This window comes from Trachypithecus francoisi, unplaced genomic scaffold (assembly GCF_009764315.1).
Source record: "Trachypithecus francoisi isolate TF-2019V2 unplaced genomic scaffold, Tfra_2.0 Lachesis_group4, whole genome shotgun sequence".
NCBI classification, from domain to species: Eukaryota; Metazoa; Chordata; class Mammalia; order Primates; family Cercopithecidae; genus Trachypithecus; species Trachypithecus francoisi.
In genome coordinates, this window is record NW_022681469.1 from 78,693,634 (window position 1) to 78,720,156 (window position 26,523).

At 36.2% G+C, this 26,523-nt stretch overlaps 1 protein-coding gene across 2 annotated transcripts in view; it reads right to left on the bottom strand.

Moving 5' to 3' along the window:
- Window positions 1–12,807, bottom strand: part of COL28A1 (collagen type XXVIII alpha 1 chain) — a 186,644-nt gene extending 173,837 nt beyond the window's left edge. For both annotated transcript variants that reach the window (XM_033193259.1, XM_033193258.1), the window contains exons 1-4: window positions 12,666–12,807; window positions 9,671–9,831; window positions 8,271–8,827; window positions 1,120–1,140 (exon numbers count right to left, since the gene is read on the bottom strand). In XM_033193259.1, the coding sequence (XP_033049150.1) occupies window positions 1,120–1,140; window positions 8,271–8,827; window positions 9,671–9,794 (702 nt within the window). In that variant the 5' untranslated portion in view covers window positions 9,795–9,831; window positions 12,666–12,807. The remainder of the gene's footprint in view (window positions 1–1,119; window positions 1,141–8,270; window positions 8,828–9,670; window positions 9,832–12,665) is intronic.
- Between the last annotated feature and the right edge of the window lie 13,716 nt (window positions 12,808–26,523).

Sequence of the window (26,523 nt, forward strand, 5' to 3'; positions counted from 1 at the left end):
GTAAGAATTGCAATTAATAAGAAGACATTGTATCATAGTTAAGTTGGCAAGGGCTTTTTTTCTTTCTTTTTTTTTAAACAGAGTCTCGCTCTATCGCCAGGCTGGAGTGCAGCGGCGATCTTGGCTCACTGCAACCTCTGCCTCCTGGGTTCAAGTGATTCTCCTGCCTCAGCTTCCCAAGTAGCTGGGACTACAGTCATGCGCCACCACCCCAGCTAATTTTTTTGTATTTTTGGTAGAGATGTGGTTTCAGCATGTTGGCCAGGATGATCTCGATCTTCTGACCTCGTGATCCACCCACCTCAGCCTCCCAAAGTGCTAGGATTACAGGCATGAGCCACCATGCCCAGCCGTTTTTTTTCCTTTCTTAATGGTCCATAACATAATGGTATATCTGAACATGTACAATTTAATAAAACATGGTGCACTACAGGTTTGGTTAACTCCTATTATTTTATGCAATGATAGTGTAAATTTCCTGATGTTAAATAAGCAGCTCATTGAACAAAGTTCAGATGTTACAAACACTTTCTTTTAAGAAATGCATGTCCAGGACAGGATTTCTCAGCAAGCTGATGATTGCCTATTGTGCTAAGGCCCATTCAATCTTACTGGCCAGATTCCTTGGCCACATGTCTGGTTGCCATCATCAGGCTGCCTTTTCTTTACAATAAGGAGAATGAGCTCAAAGTCAATTGTCTGGCAGCAGGGGATGACTCTAAACTCTGTCTCTTAGCTGGGAACTCTCTGCCTAACCTAGCCAACACTAGGAACACCCCCCAAAATGGAGGACCTGATGTGGCTGATGTCAGATACATGCTTAGAATAAAGGAAGCACATCAAAGTAATCAACAACGATGTGGTTTGCTTATGACTGATTTCTAAAATCACTCCTGGAATCACATTCAATATTTCCTACTTTTTCCAAATTTTCCAACTTGCATTGAATATGGTAGTATAAAAGAAATCAGATGGCTGCCTCAGAATAGAGTGGCTCGTTTTAAAAGAACTAAGCTTTTTTATTTAGTCACACTTAATCTTCTAATGTGAATTATAATGCTGATCTGATAATGCAAGTTTTTAGAGTAATTCGTAGTAATCAAAGCATGTGATGCTTACCTTCTTTTCAAATAAGATATCCTACAAGGGAAAAAAGAATGAAGCATTAACTCAATTCATAGTTCTGCTTTCAGCTACTTATTAGTCGTAATTATCCCCCATGGGATATGAAGTTTCCACAAAGAATAGCAATTCAGCCTTTTTAACCTTGTAAAAGCAATTAAGCCAACCAGTCAACTACCCAAGGAGCAGTTCGAGCCATGTAATAATAGGAGATATAACTACCATTAAAAATTAATCTATATTTTCTAGGAACTTCATCTTACTGCATTCTATGTTTTATCTTTTGTTTTCTTTATCAGCTCTGTAATCTCCATAATTTGACTATAAAGTTAATCAGTCATAATGAGAAAGCTCTCACTTTTACATACAAAGACTGAGGCAGAATATATAATTTTGTATTTTCAATTTTTTCCATCCTTATGCACATATACATGCATCTATTTTTCATGATTTATTTTTCAAGATTAAAATAACATACAGTCATAACTTCATGAAATATTAATAGGTGTTAGATCATATTAAAACTCAAAAAGAGAAAATTACAAAGTCCAGTGACATTTTTTGAGATGGTCTGAATTATGAGCAGACAAAGATTTCCATTATTATGATCACTAGGAGAAGGGTTTTCTATTTCAAATTTGAAAAGCCTCTAATATGGTACTTTATTTATAGGATTTCAACATAAGCAAAAAAAAGATACTCAGCTTTTAAATTTAAACAGTATTAGGAATAATATTCTGGTAAAAATTTTGAACAGTTCATAGTAATATGCATTACTTATGTAAAAGATGACCTACATTTATAACTGGCTACCTTAGGAAAAAAATTAAGTTATAGAAAAGTAATAAATATTTCATAATAAAAAGTGATCATTATGAAAAACAAAAAAACAAATTTAATGAGTCTTGGAAGTCAATCAGACTCAACCTCTTGCTTTGCAATAAGGAAACATGGTTCCACCATAATGTGACTCAACCAAGGTAACACACTTGGGCTGTGCCTCCTGACAGTCCTCAGTGCATGTCATATGTACCATACAGGAATAAATTAGCCAGAATATTTTTCAAAACTATTTTAAATTTATAATTTTGCAGAAGTGTCATGATCTTGTTTTTGTCCAACACCTAGGCCTCACTACCATACTTTAATTCAGTGGGATATTACCTGATAAGTGCACTGAAGGCCATGTTGGAAGTCAAACGCTGGAAAGAAACTAACCTATATTTACATATAGAATTAGTACTTTCTTAACCTAGAAATTATATATCAAACCAGTGCCTTATGATTTCATCTGAAAGGGTAATTTACATACGATAAAATAGAAAGATGAAGGAACAAGCACTGGAATATTTGTTGCAAGATATTAAAAATGCAGAAGCTAACAAGAAAGTTAAATAAGAGTATGCAGCTTTATGAAGGATGCTGCATCCCTTCAGTTTTATTTTTACTTTATTTCCGTACAAACTAATAATATAGAGGGACAAGATAACAAATGCTTTAAGTGGCTCTAATGATTTAATAGGGAAAAAATTAGGCTGGGAATTAAGTGTCATCCTGGGTTTCCATCCCGTTTCAACCATTAACTAGCTATATGGCCTTGGACAAGTCATACAATCCTTCCAGGTAGTTTTCTCCACATATTAAAAAGGATAAGTTTGACTACATGATCTCAGGAGCTATAAAACCCTAGCCACAGACACTATGTACAAAATTTAGAGTCTCACCTACCACCCTTCCCAACCAAATGATTTTAAATTACTAGCCATGTAAATCCAGGCTGAAAGCAGATGAGATATTTGTATCTTTAAGAGCTAGGAGGTCCTATGGAGAAATAGGAACTCAGATACACTGATAATTTTAGTTAAAATGGTATACCCTCTGTAGAACATTTGGCTATGCCTACAAAGCTGAAGATGGACATGCATTATCACTAGGCTGCCAGGACAATTCTTGCTTTTGCCTGTTATCCTGACATCCATTCCAGACACACCACAGGGAAATTCTTGCTCTTGCACATTTTAGCATTCATTGTTTTTTGTAATGAAAAACTGTAAATAAAATAATTGCCAATAGTGGAATGGATCAGTAAATGAAATACTACTCAGCAGTTAAACTGAACGCATTGGATCTATGCCTTTTGACAACATTTCCAAAAAAAAAATTGACTGCAAAAGCAAGTTGTAGATAGATACATACAATATGATCTGATTTATTAAAATATGTAAAATATTTCAAACCACGTCAGAGAGTGGTTTCCTCTGGGAGAAAGAGAGAGAAGAGAAATTCAAAAGAAGTTCAACAGAGGCAGTAAAACAACTAATAATTCAAGTCAAATTGTAATATTTAAAAACCACTACTGAAATAAAGAAAATTTTAAATTTTTGTCACTTTACAATCTTTTTACAATGAACAATGTCCTTTTTTTTTTTTCTTTTTGAGACAGAGTCTCGCCCTGTCACCTAGGCTGGAGTGCAGTGGCAAGATCTTGGCTCACTGCAACCTACACCTCCCGGGTTTAAGCAATTCTCCTGCCTCAGCCTCTGGAGTAGCTGGAATTACAGGAGCACGCCAACACGCCAGGCTAATTTTTGTATTTTTAGTAGAGACAGGGTTTCATCATGTTGGCCAGGCTGGTCTCAAACTCCTGATCTCAAGTGATCCACCCGCTTTGGCCTCCCAAAGTGCTGGGATTACAGGCGTGAGCCACCACACCCAGCCACAATAAGCAATATCTTAATCAGTTTTTAAATTCGTGAATTCAGCTCTTACTGTGTCTGATGTGTAATTTTACACTTCTTTTCAGTTCTTTCTTTTAAAATTCAATTTCTGCTTTGCCATATTGCTCTTTAGAAATATGTGGCATAAGGCTTAAAACCATAGCAATGCAAAAAACTATTTTTGGAACTCATTTAAATTTGTGTTTGCTGGAATTTATATTTCTATGGAAACAAAAATGAACCCAAAACCACACAATAGATAAGACTGTTTCAAACAAAGAACAAAGTCCCATCCCTGAGGGCTCTTATAGGCTATCAGCCCCAGGAACAGAGGACAACACACAGAAACCCGAGTAGGAAGGAGGTCCTAGGCCAGGGGCGGGGGAGCCAGTAACAAGATGGCTTCTTGGAATAGATGGGTTTTCTGGATGGCTTTGAAGAGAGGAATGCAAAGGGCCACCCATTGATGGTATGCTGTCCTATATGTCAAAGTTTAGGGGAAAAAAAGTCATAAGGACTAGTGTGGGCAATAAGACAAAGGAAGCAGTTAGGAGGGACATTTAAAGGGAGTGGACAGAAGGGCCCACATGGACAGAGCCGGAGGCCTTGGGAGGTGGCGAGGGCTTGCACCCAGGCAGGGAAGCAGGCTGCAAGGAGAACTGTGTCAAAGCCTGAGGGGAGGGCATGTTCAATGACAGATTGCGGGGATGCTTGAGTTTCAGTGAAAAGGATAAATAGGGAAAGGGTCTCATAACAGCAAAAGAAGATGCAGTCAGAATTTCATTAATGGATTCATATATATGACATATATTCACATATATTATATATGTGAAACCATAATGCTAGAATGGAGCCACCAATTTTTCAAGGAGTATAAGGTCTATGCTACGAGAAGGGGACAGAAAACATGTGAGGAATGGACAAATATCATAGCAGGTAGAATGACAATAAAGCACTTGGTAGGCAAGTAGAACAAACCCTGTGACAAAAAAATTCAACTTAAAATGGTAGCAAAACAGCCACTATAAAATCTAAAACAGAAAACAAAAATAAGGCCCTAAACAGAGGAAGTCTTGAAAAAATGGAAAGTGATCATAATTAATAGATTAACAAAGCATAGAATTCTGAAGATGATATAGACATCATCACATTGATCTCTTCTTGGTATGTGAGGGAGGGAATACCTTAAATTTATGTTTTTTAAAAATATCTCAGAAAAAAAGACAAATTTGTTATAATCCTTATTTCCATAAAGGCTTTTTAAATATTTAACATCAAAGGCAACAGAGGGAAAAATTATTTTTAATTTTCACGTATCCTCTCTTACTCTTCTACAGGACCAAGTAATATATATCCAGGACTTTGGGTTGAATTTGTTTCTTTGGTTTCAATACTACTATGTAAATTATAATAAAATAGCAGTAAAAATATATTACATGTCTCCTTCAATTTGTAATCATTAAGTCTCTTTTGGGTAATTCAGAACTAAAATGTTTCTATAGGGTTCTTACATGATAATTCCTACTAGAGGCATCAAGGAATTTACAATGATTTGATTTGTCTCGGCTCCTGAAGAATCTATTCATTCTATATACTCACGTCCATTAAATTCAACTAAAGTCTATTCTACAATAAAAGGGAGTAAACTTCTGATACGGAAAACAACCCTGATGGGTTTGAAAATTATTATGCTGGGTACGAGAAGCCTGACACAAAAAGAATACGTACTATTTGAGTTTGTATAAAATTCTAGAAAGTATACACTAATCTAGAGTCACAAAAGTCAGATCAGTAGCTCAGGAGCAAAGGAGGTCTTACAAAGAGACATGAGGCAATTTGGGGAGGTGATGGAAATGTTCTCTGTCCTAATTGTGTTGGTAGTTTCACAGGTGCGTACCTATGTCAAAAGCTCATGGAATTGTGCACTTCAAGTTGATGCAGTTGTATACTTCAATCACACCTAATTAACTTATTTAAAAAGTCAACTACATAATTATTTCAAAATAAAAAGTTTTAAAATTCAACTAAAGATATAATACAAAGGGATGAAATAAAGAATTTTTCCAATGGTCTCATCAAGAGTCAAGTTCTGGGCCAGGCGCTGTGCCTCACACCTGTAATCCCAACACTTTGGGAGGCCAAGGCGGGTGGATCACTTGAGGTCAGGACTTTGAGAAAAGCCTGGCCATCTCTACTCAAAAATACAAAAAAAAATTAACCGGGCATGGTGGCAGGCGCCTGTAATCCCAGCTACTTGAGAGGCTAAGGCAGGAGAATCGCTTGAACCCAGGAGGCAGAGGTTGCAGTGAACCGAGATCACGCTGCTGCACTCCAGCCTGGGTGGCAGGAGCAAAACTCCGTCTCAAAAAAAAAAAAAAAAAAGTCAATTTCTGCCTTCTAGATGGTGGCAATTTGAAACATTGAAAGTTGGTGTACCATTCTTTGAAGAGCCTAATAAGCACTTTGGATCCTGGAAGTGTTTGGAAAGCAGCACCTCCTTCTAAGAAGCAGTTTATTGATGGAGCTTCCATCTGAACAAACAAGTTGAAATCACAAATGCTAAACAAACAAGTTGAAGTCACCGGATGCTAAGGAAGAGCAGTATTATTCAGTCATTTTCTGGTTCCCCAGGAACAGACAGTTTTGCTTCCAGTCTTGCTTGCCAAGAGCCTGTGTTCTCAGTGAAGCAAGTGCTCTCAGCGAGGGTGTATCTGGTGGGAATATGAACAACCTGAGCCTAGACATGAGGCCAAAAAAGGAGCTGCCTTTCCTGCATCTTCTATGGTCAGCTATTATCCATCTTAAGGGTGAAGATGAATAAATACCAACAGCCTACTCATGATCACATCACCAGGATTCTCTCCTGCACCTGCTGGAGCCCTCTGTTTTATGTTTAGTGGTGAGGACCACTTAAGTCATGGCACAGGCAGGGCTAAGTGTTAGGCAGGAACCACTACAAATTTCCTTTTCATGCAAAAGAGCTGCTCAGAATGAGCACTTACCTTGAGCACCGCAGGGCTGGGCCCATCAGCTCTATCTCTGATCTAGGCATAACTCTCCCATTTACCCTGAATCCCCAAGGAAAAAAGGCTAGAAACAATAGTAACTTTGGAGGAGGGCTGCTACTAAACTGTTTCAGAGCAGTTCTGATTGAGAAAATCTTTTTTTTTTAAAGCAGTTACTATTTCCTCTCTCAATATGCTTTTATAGGGTTAAGTATGCAAACTGTGAAGTCTTCACTGGCCTTAAATTGTCAACTACAAAATGGGTATAATAACAGTACCTACATCATAAGATTGTGGGAAACATTGAACAAAATAAAATATATAAAGTGCTCAGGAAAATGCCTAATACAGAGAGAGTACTCAATACATAAGAGCTATTATTTAGGTAAGAAAACCTCAGACCTTATACTGAAAACAACAGGGAGTTAAAAGGTAAGAGTAATGTTGAGAAAAGGATCGACGGATAAGACAAAAGGAGCAAAACAGTCTCTGAAATAGAGCCTGAGTTTTCTGTGCAAGCTGTAGAAAACAGCCATACGAAATGCTCAGTGCATGAAGGACACATAAAGGACACTTTTACCTTCCTTTCTCAGGAAATCAAAGAAATCCAAGTTTTTAAGAAAATCAATTTTTAACATTCAGCCAATCAACCAATTTATCTCTAGGGGTTTTCTCCTTGAGATATATTGCGAAGAGGGATTTCCTTTTGATTGTGGTGCCGTGTGTTTTACAAGGCAGCAAGGAAAGACTTTTACACACAGCTGAGCAACAAAAAAGAAAAGCTGACCAGACCAATCAAGTGGGACTCATTGATTTGATGGTAGAAACTGTTGCTTGACTGCAAGTTGCAGATGATTTTAAATTGGATGGGCTTGTGAACATCTAAGAAACAAGGAGGTAATTTTAAAATTTGGAAGTCTGTGAACTTTGAGTAGCATAATATAACGATAGGTGAGACAGAGTCAAAAATACTCATTTAGAAGAGTAAGAGAGAATATGTCAAAATTATGTCAAAAATATCTGTACAGACATAGAATGGGAAAAGACCAACTTAGTACAAATATAGCCTAACACTATAAGTTGAAAACAACCTGAGTATAAGTCAGCAATGTTCACGATTGTAGGCTGTATAAACAGGAGCCTAAGGTATATGATTAGAAAGTAACCCCTTCCAAAATCCTCAGCATCAGCTAGCAATAAAGTTAAGAATGCAATTCCAGGGAATCAGCCTGGAAGTTTTCCAGATTATCTGGAGTAAACTGCCAAGAAAGTGCAGTGACACTTCAGAAAGATTCTTCTTTCTATTTTCAAGGTGAATTCTCATTTTCTCCATCTTTTTGACCCAGTATCTCTTCTTATGGAATTTACAACAAAATTATGTTATAAATTATGTTGATAACTGTATGCCAACCCATTAGGTACCTACCAGGCGATCTTGAATTTTATCTACAAGTGTTGGATCACTCAACAGTAAAGGGGGTTCACTGGATGAATCCCCAGAAATCAAACGAAGTTTGGCTTCATTGACTACCGTAGAAAGTCCAATGGTGATAAATGATATTCCTGAAATTCTGGCATCTTCAGAAATACTTTGAACATCTGGATTCTTTGGATGGTCAATGCCATCAGTCATCAGCAAAGCCACTTTCACACCATCCTTACGCCCTTCTCTCTTAAGTAGCCTAGTGGCGTTGGAGATGGCATAATAAGAGAAGGTACCTTGCCCTATTAAATTCATAGACTTAACCTTCTGCTTAAACGTCTGCAGGTCCTTCCAAGAAGAAAAAGGTGGATCAATTTGGACAGAGCTGCTAAACTGAAGGGCTGCCAGTTTGATGTCATATTCCAAAGAGCGACCAGGAGTCAACTGGAAAATCTTGTCACTCAAGCTATCCACAAAATCTTTCTGTTTATCAAAGAGGACAATTTTAGAACTTTCAGAGCTGTCCACGATGAAGACAATATCTATGAAACAAATGGAGCCTGAAACAGAGTAAACAGGTTAGGCAAAATAATTATTCATATCATGAAAGAAATTTGCATAAGGAAAGCCCTGAAGTGGTGTGTTGTATATTGTTTGGTGTTGAGAGCAGTGTGAGGAGAGTAAGAGAGACACATTGGACAGAAAGCTTAAATTGTAAAAAACTAAATGTCTAAGTTTATAAATCATTTTCTCCTCGTAAAATCATGCAAATTAAAATAAATAAGATATCAGATATTCTGAGCATCTTTTCAATGTTAAACCTGCTGAAAGTGGGAGGAAATGGGAAGTCAAGATGCATCACATTTTAAAAATCCAACTAACACTGAGCATAGCTGTCTAGAAGCAAATGATACTCTAATTCTCAGGTTGTGTCATATTGGTGAGTCCCTATTTTTTTTTTAACTTTCTTGAAATCAAGGTAGAAAATGACTATACCCCTTGTACCAAGAGTAAGTGGGGAAGAAATCTAACTTAAACACAACTTAAGTTTAAATCCCAGCCCTGTATCTCACTAGTTAATTTGTCTATGGCCTTGAGTATGCCACTCAACCTCTTAAGACCTCAATTTTTTTAATCTATACTATGAGTGGCAATCTCCGTCCTGCCTGTTTTACAAGGTTACTGTGAGGCTCAAATGAGATAATAAGTGCACAAGTGCTCTTATTAAAAACTCTTATGTGCCATAAGTATGTCAGGTATATTAGCATCATGTAATTTTATCAAAGTAGATTACCACATGTATACATGTATATGGCTTGCTATTTATATCAAATGCTATTTAGAAAAATTCACAGAAGTATTTTTAACAGGCTAAACTTAAAAACAAACACATTTATTTTTACCCTGGACATCACTTTTCCTTGCAAGCAAATTTGGCTTTGGTCCTTTCTTTCTTTGTCCGGATACTGTTTGACTCATAAACGCTGACAAAAGCAGGGTACAGAAGACAAAATATCTGTTCCACATTATGGTAGATGGTGAAAAATCATCTGCCTTGTAGCACCTTTAATAGAAAAGTCAGTTACAAATACTTTAATAAAATATGGTGTTTGTTATTTTAAAACTTCAAGCCAGCAGAGTTGAAAACTGTCATGTGACTGGAAAAAAATAGGTTTTCATTCATATTTCTAGAAAAATACTCACATTGAGATTTTAAAAGATTTAAATCCAAATAAATCATGGCACCATGACCAAACATTTATTAGTGAAAGTTTCTATATATTCAAAGAACTATATTTAAGTATTCTTAATTCCCCATTGTATTATGAGGAGCATAGAGTTGGGAGAGCCATTTAAAAACATTTCAATCCCACTCTGTATGAGTACTGTAGTTCAGTCACAGGGTCTGCTTTGACATTTCCAAATTCTTCAGGGTGAATTCAGATTGCTATGTGGTCATTTCATTCACTTTCATTATAACTGATTCCTGACAAATCTAGTATTTTGTAGTATTGTAGATAACTACCACCCTTTCAGGCTTAATACTACACACATAACTTCAGTGAGTTCCGAGGTCAAAGTAAAAATTCATTGCCCTTCTGTTTCCATAGAATCCCATTTCTCTTTTCTACCTTACCTTTGGAAACTTTGTCTCCACCAGGGGTTCAAATCTGCATATCCAATGAATCAAAAGAATATGAGAGCAAAAACAATAGATTTGCTTAAAAGCAACACTTTTCTTCCAGGGATGGCTAAAAGAACTAATGAACAGAAACAGGACTTAAAGCCAAGAAGCACCCCCTCTGAATAGCCCTGTGAAACTATTTTTCTGGGCAGATTAACAATGAAAAATCTAATTCTATGTTGAAATCCTGAATCTTCATCAGTCAATATGCCTAGCTACACACCAAATGGCTCTTAAACTCACAGATTTCCCTGGGAGGAGAAGACTCATGTGTTGCTGCCTCAATATACCCAAGAGAATGGCAACGAGAAAGCTTATTTCAAATCAATATTTAGTATGGCTTAAAAATGCTTGCCTGCTGAAACTATATTGACTTCAGGAGTTCTGGAAAAGGAATCACATTTTCCTTCTTTGGCACCTTGCCTTTAGGGGATAAGAATCTAGGAAATCATGAGCACGATTTTTCCAGACTCTGAATAGAGGGTGGAAATACATGCAAAGGCAGTGAGGAGTGAGATGGAGACTGACTTTTTTCATACATGCCAGATGGATAAACCCCAAAGGGAAACAAAACTGTTGGGTTAGAAGAGGACCATTGGCTGGCTTCATGCCACAGTCTGCTCCTCACATAGCATCATCCAGCTGGAAATTTGTTAAAAGAACTTCGGATAGGTATGACCAAACATCTTGGGTAGCAATTGGCCAAATGCCAACTGATCCTCAGACAATGTATACCAAAATGTAAAGAGAGCTGGGTATTAAAAACGAAACAAAACAAAACCAAGAAGTGTGCTAAGAACACACAAAGGCCGTCTCTCCCCAAGTTATCCCTTTGCTAAGCAAGGAAAAAAATAAATGATGTACAACTTTAAGTCTGAAGGTTAGTGTAAAGACAAGGCTATATGAAAGACACAGGTGTTATTGCATTTTCAAAGCAGAAAGGGAATAACACCATGGCCATGGTATTACATATTACTTTTCTCTTTGGTTGAGTTCATACCATAAGGAACATCTCAGAAGTTCTGGAAACAAGAGACTGAGAATTGAATTCCATTGAGAACTGAGCAAGATTTTATAAGCAACATAATCAAGCAACTCTTCAAAATCCTTCATGTAAGGTTTTAGAAATACTGGCTTTAAATAAAGATTTATCTTTTCCCAAAACTAAGCACCTGCTGTTAACTGTTTTCTTGGCATATAATCATGAATTCATACCTGACCCCTGTATATATGATATTCACAAACATAACTTTTCCATTGACAATAATCAAAATATATCATATTTTATTCTCATTTGCTCTGACATTTTTAATCTAGCGCTCCCAAACCAAAGTCTTGTTATTTCTTTCTGTTTCCCTATTGTAGCCAGAGGACATTTTCATACCTCTCTAGTTTTGTTTCTCTAGTTTGTTAGTTCTACTGCTTCCCTGAAATATCTTTCTCCTTTATCAGTTTGGCATCTTGAGAGCCCACTCATTTCTTATCACTTTTTACCATGTTTTATTTTGCCTCTGTTTTTAATAATTCTCACCTTTCCCTCTTTCTGATGTCACATACAAGCAAAATAGGTTTCAGAAAAAAACAGTGCCATTAGTTAAGTGAAAGAAATGTGAACCTCTGTGTTTACTATAGGTTAAATTTTATAAATGCAGAAACAATCATAATTTGTAATCAAATACCGTATTTTTACCTTTGGCCTAAAATTTATTTGGGGTAAATATCAGGATGAATAAATAAATCCAAGATACTTTATTTTTTATAATTTTTCAAAAATAAAATGATCTTATAGCAGAGTTCACCAACTTTAGTTACAATGTTTGCATCTCAGTTTCTACACAAATATAAAATGATTGAATAAAGACTTCATTCAAATTGACAAATTAGCCAAGTTGTAAAGTATTCTATAATTAATTCTGAATTGTAAACCCTGTTCCAAATTGAGAAAAAGATATCCTAAAATATATTAACATCATTGTAAAACAATTTAGAAGACTGTAAGTTAAAAATCAATTTCAAAATAACTTTAAATTTTAAATTTCTACATTTTAACAATGTTAATATTTTTCTAATAATTGATTTGAAGTAATTGCAGAGAACACAAACTTTTGACAAGCTTTCTTCACCTAATAAGTATGTAAGTCATTTAGTCTTCCACAGTTCCTTGATGGTCCTATCTGATTTCAAGTGACTAAAATAAATCCGTTATGTCTTACCTTATTAAGTTTGTCAAACAGGAATTAAAAACTAGTTGAGTAAATGCCAACAGCAAGGACTGTGGTAGGGGGTGAAGTTAGCTATTTGATATTGTTCTGCTCTGTGGGAAATAAAAGTCTTTGCTTTAGGATCTTTTGCAGTCTTTTATTCGTGTTTATTCGACTAAGTTAAAGCAAGAGTGGTCAGGCATTTGGCCAGGGTGCAAGATCTGGGTGGGATCAGTAAGCAATTTAAAGGAACAGTGTCTTTCAGAATGAGACTGTGTTTTCCAGACTATTGTAAAAACAACTTGAGAGAACTTTCTACATTTTAGGCATTGGTTGACAGCCTGCCTTTTTTCTCATGCTATGTCCTTCTCTTTATATTGCTACATTTCTTTGCCTAGGGGATGTGCTCTAAGATACTGGTTCTGAACATCTCTGTGAAGGAGTATAAATGACACCAGACTCAGATTCAAAGCTGTTTTTTCAAGAGAGGTAACAGTTTGATTGTTATTAAAGCTGAATGATGAGTACATAGGTGTGCATTATTCTAGTCTTTGTATTTCTGTGATTTTTGAAATTTTTTGTAATAAAAGGTATACATAATATACAGGGAAAGAGTGGTCTGAGTACAGTCATTGTTCTACCCCTAACTCTTATGGGGGCTTCAGTTTCCCACTTATGAAATGAGAGAGTGGATTTAAACATTTATTAAGATGTGTTCAAACTGTAACATGAGAGGTGTACAGCGGTTAATATTTTGGTCTCTGTCTAGGAGAGGAGGTCACTGTGGTTTTTCCACTCTCTTTTTCCCTATTTTCTACCTTGTGGTTACAGCCCATATTAAGTCAATGTTTATCAGTGTAATATGTACTGCCAAGAAGCCACTTGACCCCTAGACAACTAACAGGCAGACTTCTCCATGGACTTCCTCTGAAATAGAGAATGGCAAGATCATCCGAGAAAGCAATATAAACGTTCATGTTACGATTATTTAAAATGAACTTTCTTAGGCATTTTAATGTGTATGAATTTCCTTATTATAGCAATAATAGTCTCCAATTCATGGACACTTACCAGGTGCTAGGCACTGTCCTGAGTGCCTCACACCCATTACCTCATTTAGTCCTTCACAAGCACAACCACAGTCCTCACTTAACATCCTCCATAGGTGCTTGGAAACTGTGACATAAAGTGAAACAATAGATAATGAAGCCAATTTTCCCATGAGCTAATTGATACAAATAAGAGTTAAGCTCCTATGGCATATTTCTAGTCACAAAAACATCACTAAACCTCTAAATAAAGACTCAAAACACCTCTAATATTAAACATTGGAATTAATCTAAGCCATACATACATTTATGAAAGATTGATAAAAACAAGATAACTGTTTACCTCCATGTTTCCAGTTCAGGGTCATGGTTGACCAGATCCTGTCCCAGCAGCTGAACCAGCTGCAAGGCAGGAACCAGCCCCGGACAAGATGCAATCCTGTCACAGGGCACTCATACACCCACCCACTCTCTCAGACAGGGACCCTGTAGACACACCAATGTACCTAATGGGCAGAGCTTTGGGATGTGGGAGGAAACCCCAGGACCTGGAGAAAACCCACACAGACATGGGGAAAACATGTCAACTCCACACAGTGAGCCTGGTCCAGGAATTGATTTTTTTCTCTCATCCAATATTATAACAAAATGACATTGAACAAAACATTATTCCAGGACCCCTTGTACTTATAGTAGAAGTTGTAAGAATTCAAATTTTTCCAAGACAGAGGCAGAGAGAGGTTCCGTAACTTGTCCATGGTCATACTAAAACTAGAGAATGGCAAAATGAACTTTTAACTCAGGTTTATAAGACCTGTGAGCCTCGCTTATAACAACTACTGTGTCATTAAGTATCCATGTGAATGTCTGTGTTTTCACTGTCTCCTCACAAAACAGGTTTTGAGGAACTGAGGAAGTTTCGTGAGGCTTTGGTAACAGAAAAAAGAAACAGTGGGTATAATGCAGAAGTAACAGTGGAATTTCCTAGGGAACAACCATGTATTTACCTGGTAGTCTGTGGGTGTTAATCACACTTTTTACTTTTGTGAGATGAGAATCAAGAGACAAGGAAGTAGCATCTTTTCAGGTCAACTCTCTCTTTGCTGAGGCAGGTTAACAACATGCAGAATAATAATGCCACTAAGAAGCAAACAAGTGATTCCTGGATGGGGGAAATGGACTAAAGCCCTTCTGTTTTGGAGCTGTTTTGATTAAAGTTGGTAGGAGGTTGGAGTCCAGGTTACTCATCCATTCCCTTTCTCCAACATTAAATAGGGTAACTCAAACCAAAGATTTGCCACCTCTCATTCCCAAGCGTGAAAATCAGCACTAAGTTGATTGGGAAGATTATGCAAAATAAAATCTTCAGTTTTGTCAATCCATAAAAGGCAATTAGTTTTGCACCCACAGAAACAATGCGCCACTGCAATCCTAATCCCAACAGATGGTCTTGAATTAGTATGCTGTTGGACACACACCAGACCAAATAAGAGAGCATGGATAACCCTAATGACTAGAAAAAGGCAACGTGGAGCCCATGCCCTTCTGACAGTTATTTTGTAGTAAAGTCTTTCTAGAAGAAATATAGCACACTATTTTCATTGTTACTACTATAAATAGCCCAGAGTAAGCACTCATATTTGTGAAATGAATGATTATTAGAAGTAATTTTTAGTGTTTATCAATCACTTGAGGTCTATGATACAATAAATTGCTCTTCTCCAAAGCTCTGCTAGATGAAAATCTTTTTTCAACTTTTTCAAATTCTTTGAATATGCTACCATAGTAGGATCTGCATTGTGTTTATTGATTCTAGTACCAGTGCCAACATCTTAATTTCAGTGGTGATGGTATTTTGGGGTCCTAGAATCATTTAAAAAGAGACAAGTCTGCTAGGACTTACATATTTCAGAGAATTTTATCTGCATTAAGTCATAGAAATACAAAAAAAAAAAAAAAGGCTGGTAACAAATCAAAGTTATACATTTCGACCAAGATTAAGGCATAGTATAGTTTCACAAGCTTCTCCCTATTTTTAGCCACCTCCCACACAGCTGATCTAGAGTAGAAAAAAAAATTACCAACTAACAAGGAAGAAATGAATGACCTTCGTACCTATTTGAAGAAATTTGTTCTTGAAGGTCCTTTTCTTTTCCCTTCCCTTCCCTTCCCTTCCCTTCCCTTCCCTTCCCTTCCCTTTCCTTTCCTTTCCTTTCCCTTTCTCTTTCTTTCTTTCTTTCTTTCTTTCTTTCTTTTTCTTTTTCTTTCTTCTTTTTGTCAGTAGAAAAGTTGATATAGTAGAATTTCTAACAATTGCCCCAAAGCTCTGAAATTTCTGGGATTCGTTATCCTTGGACCCAGAATATGACTAAGGCATTCTCCCAACTCCTTCATCAGTAATTAGAGGGATACTGCCTTAGTCCATTTTGTGTTGCTATAAAGGAATACCTAAGGCTGAGTAATCTATAAAGAAAAGAGGTTTATTTGGCTTACAATTCTGCAGGCTGTGCAAGAAGCATGACACCAGCATCTGCTTCTGGTGAGGGCCATTGACTGCTTCTACTCATGGCAAAAGGTGAAAGGGGGCCAGCATGAGAGGATCATATGGTAAGAGAGGGAGCAAGAGAGCAGGGAGCGAGGTGTCAGACTCTTTTAAACAATCAGCTTCCCCAGGAACTAATACAGAGAGAACACACTCATTACCGCAGGGATGGCACCAAGTCATTCATAAGGAATCCACCCACATGACCCAAACGTTTCCCATTAGGCTCCACTTCCAACAGTGAGGATGAAATTTCAACATAAGGTTTGGAGGGGGCAAATATCCAAACCACAGCAAACACCAAAACTATATTGGTCTTATTTGTCAACAAAGGGAAAGATTAAAAGCATTCAAAGACAATATGAAAATAAAAATTATCATTGGTAATAAAATATAGGTTGTGGCATTGCTTAAATCTGGAACAGCGTGACTTCAGTCCCTATTCCCTCACCAAATTCTGATTGAGTTGATCCTTCTACATTCCCTCTACTATTTTTCAATTCTTACTATTATTTAATAAACTTTATGGTTTAGAGCAGTTTTGGTGTACAGCAACATGGACTCAATTATATTTTATATTGTTTACTCCCTAAGATCTCTTGCTTCATTATTTGTCATTCAATCCCCAGCTTGAATAATTGTGTCACATCTGCAACACACAGTGCCTCATAGGCTATAGTGACAGGCTAAATTCCCATTATACTAATCTTATGACTATTAATCTCTTTCTCTAAAATGTTTCTTCAATATTAATATTTCTTCTTTCCATGCTGTTTATTCCTTACTAAATGCAGTTATTTTAGAGCAAAAAAAATCAAGATGCCATCTGGAAAATTTTACAATTTTTTTTCTAAGAAATATCTGAAAGTAGATTGATCTAGTCCTATCATAGGTTTGAATGTTCAATATTTTTCTTTAACTATTTTCTTTGGTCAGTGGATAGAGCAGTTTTAACTTTTTCATGCAGAGCCTACAAATAGAGAAAGATCAGATCTATTTACACCTTGACTAAACCCTGCTTTAAATGGAAAAGTATTTCTATTTTTCACTGAGTTCATTTTACTTTCAGGCATTAGACAGTGTTGTTCTAGATCTTGGTGAATGCTTTGATTACCACTGATTGGTATTTAAACTTTTCTTGTCTTGGGGACAAACAATAGTGTCAAATCTCTGAACTGGAAGGAAACTTAGCAATCACTTTTATTTAATTCTGCCATTTCACACTTGATAAAATAGAGGACAGATATTAAGACCCACTCAAAGGTCAAATCATTAATCAGTGAGGGAATAAAGTTTAAGTCTTTGTACATCAAAGTGGCCATCTTTCATTATCTCTAAATCCGTAGAAAAATTTTAGGCCTTTGCACTATCCAGGCTTGTGCTTGAGCAGGAGAAAAAGGAGGCTGTATGGCTAATAATTATATTTATAAGGATTTAACTTTAGTGGCAAATGGCTCAGAACAAATCATCATGGGCTAAGTTCCAGCACATTAAAGAGTCTCACCTCTCACTGTGTAAATCTTTTTTTTTTTTTTTTTTTTTTTTTTTTTTGAGACGGAGTCTCGCTCTGCCGCCCAGGCTGGAGTACTGTGGCCAGATCTCAGCTCACTGCAAGCTCCGCCTTCCGGGTTCACGCCATTCTCCTGCCTCAGCCTCCCGAGTAGCTGGGACTACAGGCGCTCGCCACCTCGCCCGGCTAATTTTTTTGTATTTTTTAGTAGAGACGGGGTTTCACCGTGTTAGCCAGGATGGTCTCGATCTCCTGACCTCGTGATCCGCCCGTCTCGGCCTCCCAAAGTGCTGGGATTACAGGCTTGAGCCACCGCGCCCGGCCTCACTGTGTAAATCTTAATGTCTGGGCCATTAAAGGCAATGAACACCACCTCTTCGAACCCTGGGTTGAAAAACTTTCTCCTATAGGTTTGGGCAGGTTTATCTGAGTAACTGGGAATTGTTATAGCTACTTCAGTAACTGACGGCCCATGTTTTTCATCCCTAATCAAAATATAGCCAGTAATATAGGTAGATATCATTGTTTGCATGAATAATAAGTTGTGGAAACACAATACCCACTCGGGTTTTCTGGTCAGTGTATTTGAGATTTAATAAGAATATCAAAAAAAAAAAAAAGTTTTAAAATAACTCTCCCAAATTTCTGGAATAAAAGTGTTTTAAAAGCATTAAGTAACTTATTATCCCATGTTATATTAAGCCGTTACAATGCTGGTTTATACAACGTTGTTCCCAATTAAGGTAATAGGGTCATCTGTTTTTTTGATTGCATCTAAATTATCTAGTTCCTCCTGTACAACAGTTTGTTTCTTCTTCTGCCTTTATAAATTCTATACTAAGGGTAGATTATTCATGGACAAAGTTTATAGTAAAGGGGACTTGAGGTGAATTTTTTTTCATATTTGGGGATATGAACAACCTTTTAATAATATTAAATTCTACACAGAAATAAGGTACCTATTATCATTATTCAATGTTTATATCCAGAACTATAGATTTTGAAATTACACATATATAATTTTATTTAAAATGAGTAACTTTTACTTAATTATGTATTTTCTGTTATTCTAATTGACCAAATTCAGAAATGCCAAATACTAACACAATTTAGTCAGGACTCTGCATGGGTCTTGAGGGACTGTTGTTTGAAAAAAGATATTTGGGCACCACCTTGTGGGACTTTGTAGAAAGACATAGTGTGAGAGTTTGTCAACTATTGTTAACAGATTACACATTTTAATCGTCTGCGATGCTGAATGGGTGGAATATAAATTGCTTTCTACAGCTTTTCTGGGCAGAAGAATGAGGAGATGAACCAAAGAGTGATAAAACTACTCTTACATAAGATCAAGAAGTTCTCTAAGTAACATCTGATGAAATCCAAAACTCATTCATTTAACTAACATTAACTTAGTTTCTACTATATATGAGGCACTGGATAGAAAACAGGTAGATGCAGTCACTTCAACCCAGTGAAGAAAATAAGCAAGTAAAGAGCAATGGCAAGTTTTACAAAAAAAAAATTACGTAATCAAATATCTAACTCTAGTTGACAATACCATGCTGAAGGGTTTGGGAACAAAATGTACCAGTGTCTGCAACTTACTTTGAAATGCATCATAAAAAAAGGAGATGTGGCCGGGCGTAGTGGCTCACGCCTGTAATCCCAGCAGTTTGGGAGTCCCAGGTGGGTGAATCACAAGGTCCGGAAATCAAGAATATCCTGGCCAACATGGTGAAACCCCACCTCTACTAAAAATACAAAAATTAGCTGGGTGTGGTGGCCCGCGCCTGTAATCCCAGCCACTGTGGAGGCTGAGGCAGGAGAATTGCTTGAATCAGTGAGCTGAGATTGCACCACTGCACTCCAGCCTGGTCACAGAGCGAGATTCCATCTAAAAAAAAGAAAGAAAAAGAGAAGAAAAGAGATGGATAGAAGAATGGGTAGATGGGTAGATTATGCAATAGAGCAAATATGTTCATTGTAAATATCAATTGTGAAATCTAGGTGGTAGGTAATGGGTTTGCTGTATAATTCTGTTAACTTTTCTGTATGTTTGACAATTTTCATAACAAAATATTAGGCCAGAAAGAGCAAAAGCAATATAGTGTGATAACATCTATAAAAGAGACCTACACAGAGAGCACCCAGCCCAGACTGTGATATGGAAGTTGGAAGTGCAGGAGCAGAGGATAAACAGCAGTTTCTTTTATGCCATGTTAAAGGGTTTAAACTTTATCTTGAAAGCAATGGGAGCCAATGAACAATTTGAAGCAGGGTTGTGACATGATCACACTTTCATGTTAGGAAAATCACTCTAATCGCTGTGTGAATAATGGCAGGAAAACAAGCTTGGAGGCTGAGATCTACTAGGAAACTTACCATGACACCAGTGAGAGACAAGGCTCTCAAGTACCAGCAATGAGAATGCAAAGTGAAGAAGTCTAAAAAAAAAATAAGAAGCAGAATCAAAGAGCTTAGCACCTAATTGGCCTAGGAAAGTGGAAGAAATGAAGGAGAAAGACAGTACCCAGCAGTCTGCTGAAAAGTATTTAATAACTGTCTCTCTAGGGAAAAAAGTGTATTGTACACACACATATACGTAAGTTTATTAGAAATGTTATTGGTATAATGAATGTATGGTATAAAATTTCAAATAACAAAATACACAATATTCTCTATTATAAATTCTATATAGCAAACTGACTCATACAGATTGCTTTCATTGATTTTTGACCAAATTCTTATATCCTTAGCCAATCTATGGTTGTTACTGATGAATGAGTGTAGTTCCAACAAGAAAGTTGGTTGGCATTTTCCTCTTTAACAAGTAAGACAAAAGTGAAACAAAGAAAAATGTGGATGTGCATTGAAACTTCATTTGTTTGTCAATGATGTAAGCAAATTTGTAGCTGAATAATATAATACTTTTCAAATACTGAAACATTTTCTTAGATTTTTTCTTATTCAACTGTTACAGATAAAATACACTTTTGAGTTTAATCTGCATTATTGTTTTCTCCATCATTTCCTTTGTTCTAGACAATAAATGAGACAGTAATTCAAGCCCTAATTTGTAGCAGATTTCTATTGTGTAAAAAGTCCTACTATGTCAGATTTCAAATGACTCATGTGGCATCACTGAACAGAGGGTTGGAAAGAGAAACACAAATATATAGCAGCATACCACTCTGCAGGATTTCCATCATACAGTTGCCATGTATGCAAACAACCTCAAGTACATACACAATAGTAAGATTTACTAAATAGTTAGGAAGTAATGAGTTTTGAGTATGTATTACTATTGTTTTTAATGTAATTTATGTATTTGTAAGTTAAATATATAATACAACATTTAATAGTATCTCTGGTTAACAACTGGTTCACAAAATTTCTGGAAATTTAGCAGTTGACCCTCACAAGGTGACATGAGCCATCTTCAGCACACCAGAGACCATACCTAACTTCCAGGCTGTGCGGTGCCCTCTTGCCTCTTAAAAGAGTATAGCACACAGGTCTGAGAACTGGTTCTGCCACTTTTTGACACGGACCTGTAACTTATGAAAGCCTCAGTTTCCACATCTGCAAGTCAAGACTATGAGGAGGAGCCCAATAAAAATAAGGATAGCAACAGCAGCATCTGAATCAACAACAAAAATAATACCTCTCTCACAGTGTTGTGGTGAGTATCAAAAGAGCTTTGTAAACAGTAAAAATCCATAAATGTTCTGTAATTTCAAAAACAACTTAAAAGACAAACAACACTAGAACATGTTCATAATGTATAGGATCAGTATCCAGAATATATAAGAAAAAGAAAAAAATAGGATATGAAAAGGCAATTTTTTAGAAGGGAAATAAGAATGGCTAATAATCATATGAAAAAGTATTTACTCTCATTAGTATTCATGAAAATGCAAACTAAAAACACTAAGATACTGTATGTTTTTCATTAGATTGACAAGTTTAAAGAGAGTAATAAAGGGTTAGCAAGGATGTTGGGAAATAGGACACATGGTGGGAGGGTGATTTGGTAAAACTGCATTATAGAGCAACTTGGCAATATTTGTTAAAAATAAAAATGTGTATTTTTTTCACTTCTAGGAATATACCCTGGAGAAATTCTAGCACATTTGTTCAAAAGACATAGACAAAAATGTTTATTCTAATCAAATGCTTGAAACAACCTAAATGTTTATCAGTAGGCTGGATAAATAATTTGGGACATAACAACATTGATTTATTTATTCAACAAATATATCTTATAACCTTTATATATCTTTAAAATATAATTTTAAATAGAAAAGAAAGCTATGGAATGATATAAAAATATGATATATTTTCTATAACATTTTAAAATATACAAAATGTTAGCTATTTTACAGATATATCTGTAAAATAGATACATCTATATGTTGTAAATCTATAACAAACTTTGATAGGAGGAAACTCACCAGTTTTCTGATGGTGGTTATCACTGCAGAGAGAAAGGGGAATAAGACTGGGACTGGATACAAAGGGGACTTCAACTCTGTTTCTAATGATCTGAGAATAATTTTTTTAAAACCCTGAAACATTTAAATTCTGAGTGGTTGGTATACAGATTTTTGTCATCTTCCCCTTAATATACATGTTTTTAAATTTTCATAATAAAAAGTACTTTGAAAACACTTCAACTCCTCAACCTATTAAGCAATAGTTAAAACAGAGTTGATACCACGCCAGTTACACAGATTTATCATTTTGGACTCTACTCCTTAAGCCACTAGGTCTCATTAATTCTTATTTTCAGCATTTCTCATGGAGACTTTAATTTACCACCAGATTGCCACTTCACTAACTTGAATCCTTAGCTCCTGCAAAATACTCACTCTCCAAATAGCCCTAGAAATCCCAAGTAGACATTTTATATGTACTCATAAACAAATCACCAGTTATCATTTGACATCATCCATTTCTTTCTGTCCTCTACTTGAAGCTCATTCTATCTCTAGACTCATAGGAAATGGGGCAAATTTCTACTTTTTAATGCTTCTTAACTGGTATGCAGCCCACAAAGATCATTCCTTGCTCTGAATTCTTTCAGCATTATTTATGGTACCATTCATCTAACAATACTTACTGTGTTTTGCACTGAGAAGTAAATATTTTGTGTTATAAAATAATACTTAAATAATATATATTTCACTAAGGGCAGGAATTTTTTTTTTTAATTCTACTTCTTTATAGTGCCCATAGCAATAGTCATTCATCAGCAATGGTTGTAAAATGAACAACTATTTTAAATATTGTAGCATTATGTGATTGTCTTCTAAATAATTTTATCTTTCCAAAGATTTTGATGACTTGAACTCGCAAAATTCCCCAAAGTATGTCATGGGAATCCTATGCCCCTGCCTTCATTTTTTTCATGATACCTCTGCTAGTGTGTAATTTTAGGTATCTCTATATCCCTTAATTCACTCCTACCCATAGGAGGAGGAGTTAGGTGTGGAGTTAGGTGTATCTCATCCTTAGTATAAGTATGTCACATGCAACATTTGGAACATACTTACATTGAAAAAAAACTCATTGCTTATCTGAAATTTAATTTAACTTGGCGCCTGTAATTTTTGTGTATGCTAATCTAGCAACCCTAACACTGACCCATCTCAGTGTTATGATGGGGGGAGATAGTCTAACATCTATTGATCTAACACCCGTTAGTTTATTTTTCTTGAACTAGTGGAGTTAATATGTTAAAAGTCCTGTGCATTGTGACTTCCTCTTTTCTACACTTACTATTCAGAATCCAAGGATGGGAGGCAGCAAGTGAAACCCTTTATAACTGTAATACCCATGAGAAACCCCAAGGTCTAGACATGGGTACAGCTACTAAGAAGCTTGGTTTGAGTTGCAGGTCCAAGGCACATTCAGCTTTACTGAAAACTATGCTGATATGTTGATCCCTATGTTTCTGACCGCTATGTATATTTCTCAATTAACTCCAAACCCAGAAGAAGAATGTTGAGAATAATTATCAGTGTTAACCCCGATCTCCCTGTGGATATATGTGGATATAGTTAAAAGTGATTACATTTTATTTCATTCTTTACATAGTCTCCAATCCCTAACATCTACCTTGTCAAATACATCCAAAGTAAAGAAAAAATTAGGTCCAAAGGAATAATTTTCAGTAACGAAGATATTAAAGAGCTGGTAGGAACACGAATGTTAATTTCAGCCACAAGAAAACATCATGGAGCCAGTGCTTTTATTAGAATGGATAATCTTAGCCAATTATATTTAATCATCAGTGTATATCTTACTTGCATCCAATAACGTCAAGGCCACTGCTGATACATCAGCATTCTTTATAAGCTATTAAATGGGAGTCTTATTTCCTAGACATTTATATTAAAAACTTACAAGAAAGGAAAACTCTTAGGCAATAAGACATGTATTTAACAAATACAATTTAGCATTTGTAAACATTAATATATGGAATCATTTCTAAGTAAACACAGAATGCCTTAGAACTTCAATCAGACAAATAGAATTTAAATGTTTAGAGACAAAGTGGAAATGTCAAAGTTTACTAAATTACTGGTTTACTCTAAAACCCATGCACCCAAAAAACTAACTTTATTTTCTAAATATGAACTTAGCTTGTTCCAGATAAGAGAAAACAAAACAAAACAAAAACTTAAAGCTGATCACAGGAGATGATTGAGTGTCTTTCTAATTAAAATAGTCTCTTCCAGTTAAATTCAGTGTCTGTGGCTCTTCAATATATATTCAATAGTTACACTTATTGCATACTTCCAAAGATGCAATATGATAGAAATGTATTTCCTTGGCTGATGTTAAAAAAACAAATATAGATAGAAACTTTAACTTTTAAACCATTAAATAAATAATTTCCAAGATGCTGGTAATTAATGAAAACTAAGCTGCTTCCTAGAAAGAAGCTCATTTTTGAATCCACTGTATAAACACTCATCACATAGTAATATTGTTAATAGTCTGAGCACTTGTTTAATTGACACACTATGTGTGAATACTTCTCATGATACACGGTATCCTTCCTTTTTCTACCCCAGATTAGAAAAGTGCCCCTTCCTCAAATCTCTTGCTACCTGATAACTGTCAGAATAAGTAGGATGCAATTGACCCTCCATGGAGGCGTTTAATGTACAAACTGAAGAACTATCGGCCTCAGCCCTGTGTAACATCTCACTGTTTATGCAGTTAACATTTTTGTGTAGGGTTGAAAAATTATTTTTATTTTTCAGTTTGTATTATATTTATTAAAGTTTAAAATTTTAGTTTAATAAAGTGGCTTGCTCATCCTGATTACAGTTGAATGTTACCACTCTGTTGAGTAGAACTCCATAGGATGCATCATAAAACAACTTTATTTTTCCCCCACTGCTCTTCCTATTGGGGCGGGATTTTCCTTGCAACATGGATGAAATCACAGGCAGTGGTCATGAATCTTTGGGTTGGTCTTTGATATAAAAAGTCACTTCTTTCAAATTTAGTTATAAAAACTCTCTCGTTCCAATAATTTAAATATTTATCCCGGGTAGTAGCCAATATTCTGAGCTTGAAGTTTCTTCTCTGGAATACTGCAGTAGGATAGGGGACATGGTCAACTTTTCCATTTCCCCACTTTGTGCCTCTCTGCCTTCCCCAAATTCATGAATCGCAGTTTCAGGCCCTTTCAGGTAGAAGACAGGAAAGATCTGCTTAGCTGGTCACTGCCATGCTTTGATTTTGGAAGGTATTGAGGTGATCTCTTCCTCACTGCAGAGGTCTCATGCATTCTTTGGAGACTTTGCTTCACCAGGATTTCTCATCTGAAGTTCTCTTAATGCTGGCCTTAATGCAATATCTCTTCTCAAGCAGGTATCAAACACAATCTCTACCTCACACTATCTTGTTTCCAACAGAATACCTCCAACACCTCTCTGCTGTGGTCACCTCAGTCCTGGCAGATAATTCTACAGATTTCTTTAAGCTGACTCTCTTGCCCTTGTAGTCCACATCCCATCTGCAGGGCAAGGCCCACATATCCTTTATCCTGACAAACTCTGAGAGTGAAGCTTGTTCCCCACAGGTGCACCTCTCACCTCTTGGTCATTAGAACCAGCCAACCCCAGTACCTGAGTTTTAAGGCATGAGTCCAAAAGCAGCCCACCCTCTTCCCTACCCACCTCCCTCTTCCAAGATGCACAGCTCAAGCTCTCTGTGTGGAACAGTACCTGCCCCTCACCCCCAGATATCTCATAGGGGATTAGGGGTGAGACTCACAGAAAATGAATTTCTCCAAAGAAATCTCTTCCAGATTCTTTTGTTCCTTTATATCTCTCAGAAAGAATTGGGTCTTCAGGTCGCAAAATCTTTTCCAGCTCTACATAGGTAGGTAGCATCTCATGGGGAATGGAGTATTCACCACCTATTGTTCTGTTACAGTCTAGTAGAGCTTTAGCAAAAACTACAGGTAACAAATTCTATTTTTTAACATCCTGTTACACAAACAAATATGCTGTGCATTCACACAAATAAATGTTGAAAGAGGCACAGAGAAAACAATTGTGCATGGTAGGAATATTTGAATTTTATTACATGTCCTTCAACATTGTTTTAACAGTCATATTTTTAAATTTTCAATTGGAATGAAAGCATGTATGTGTTTGTATAATTTTTCATCATGCACTCATTTTTTTGATTCCACAAATAATGAGAGAAACAGTGATGACTGTAAAATGTATCCCACCCTCA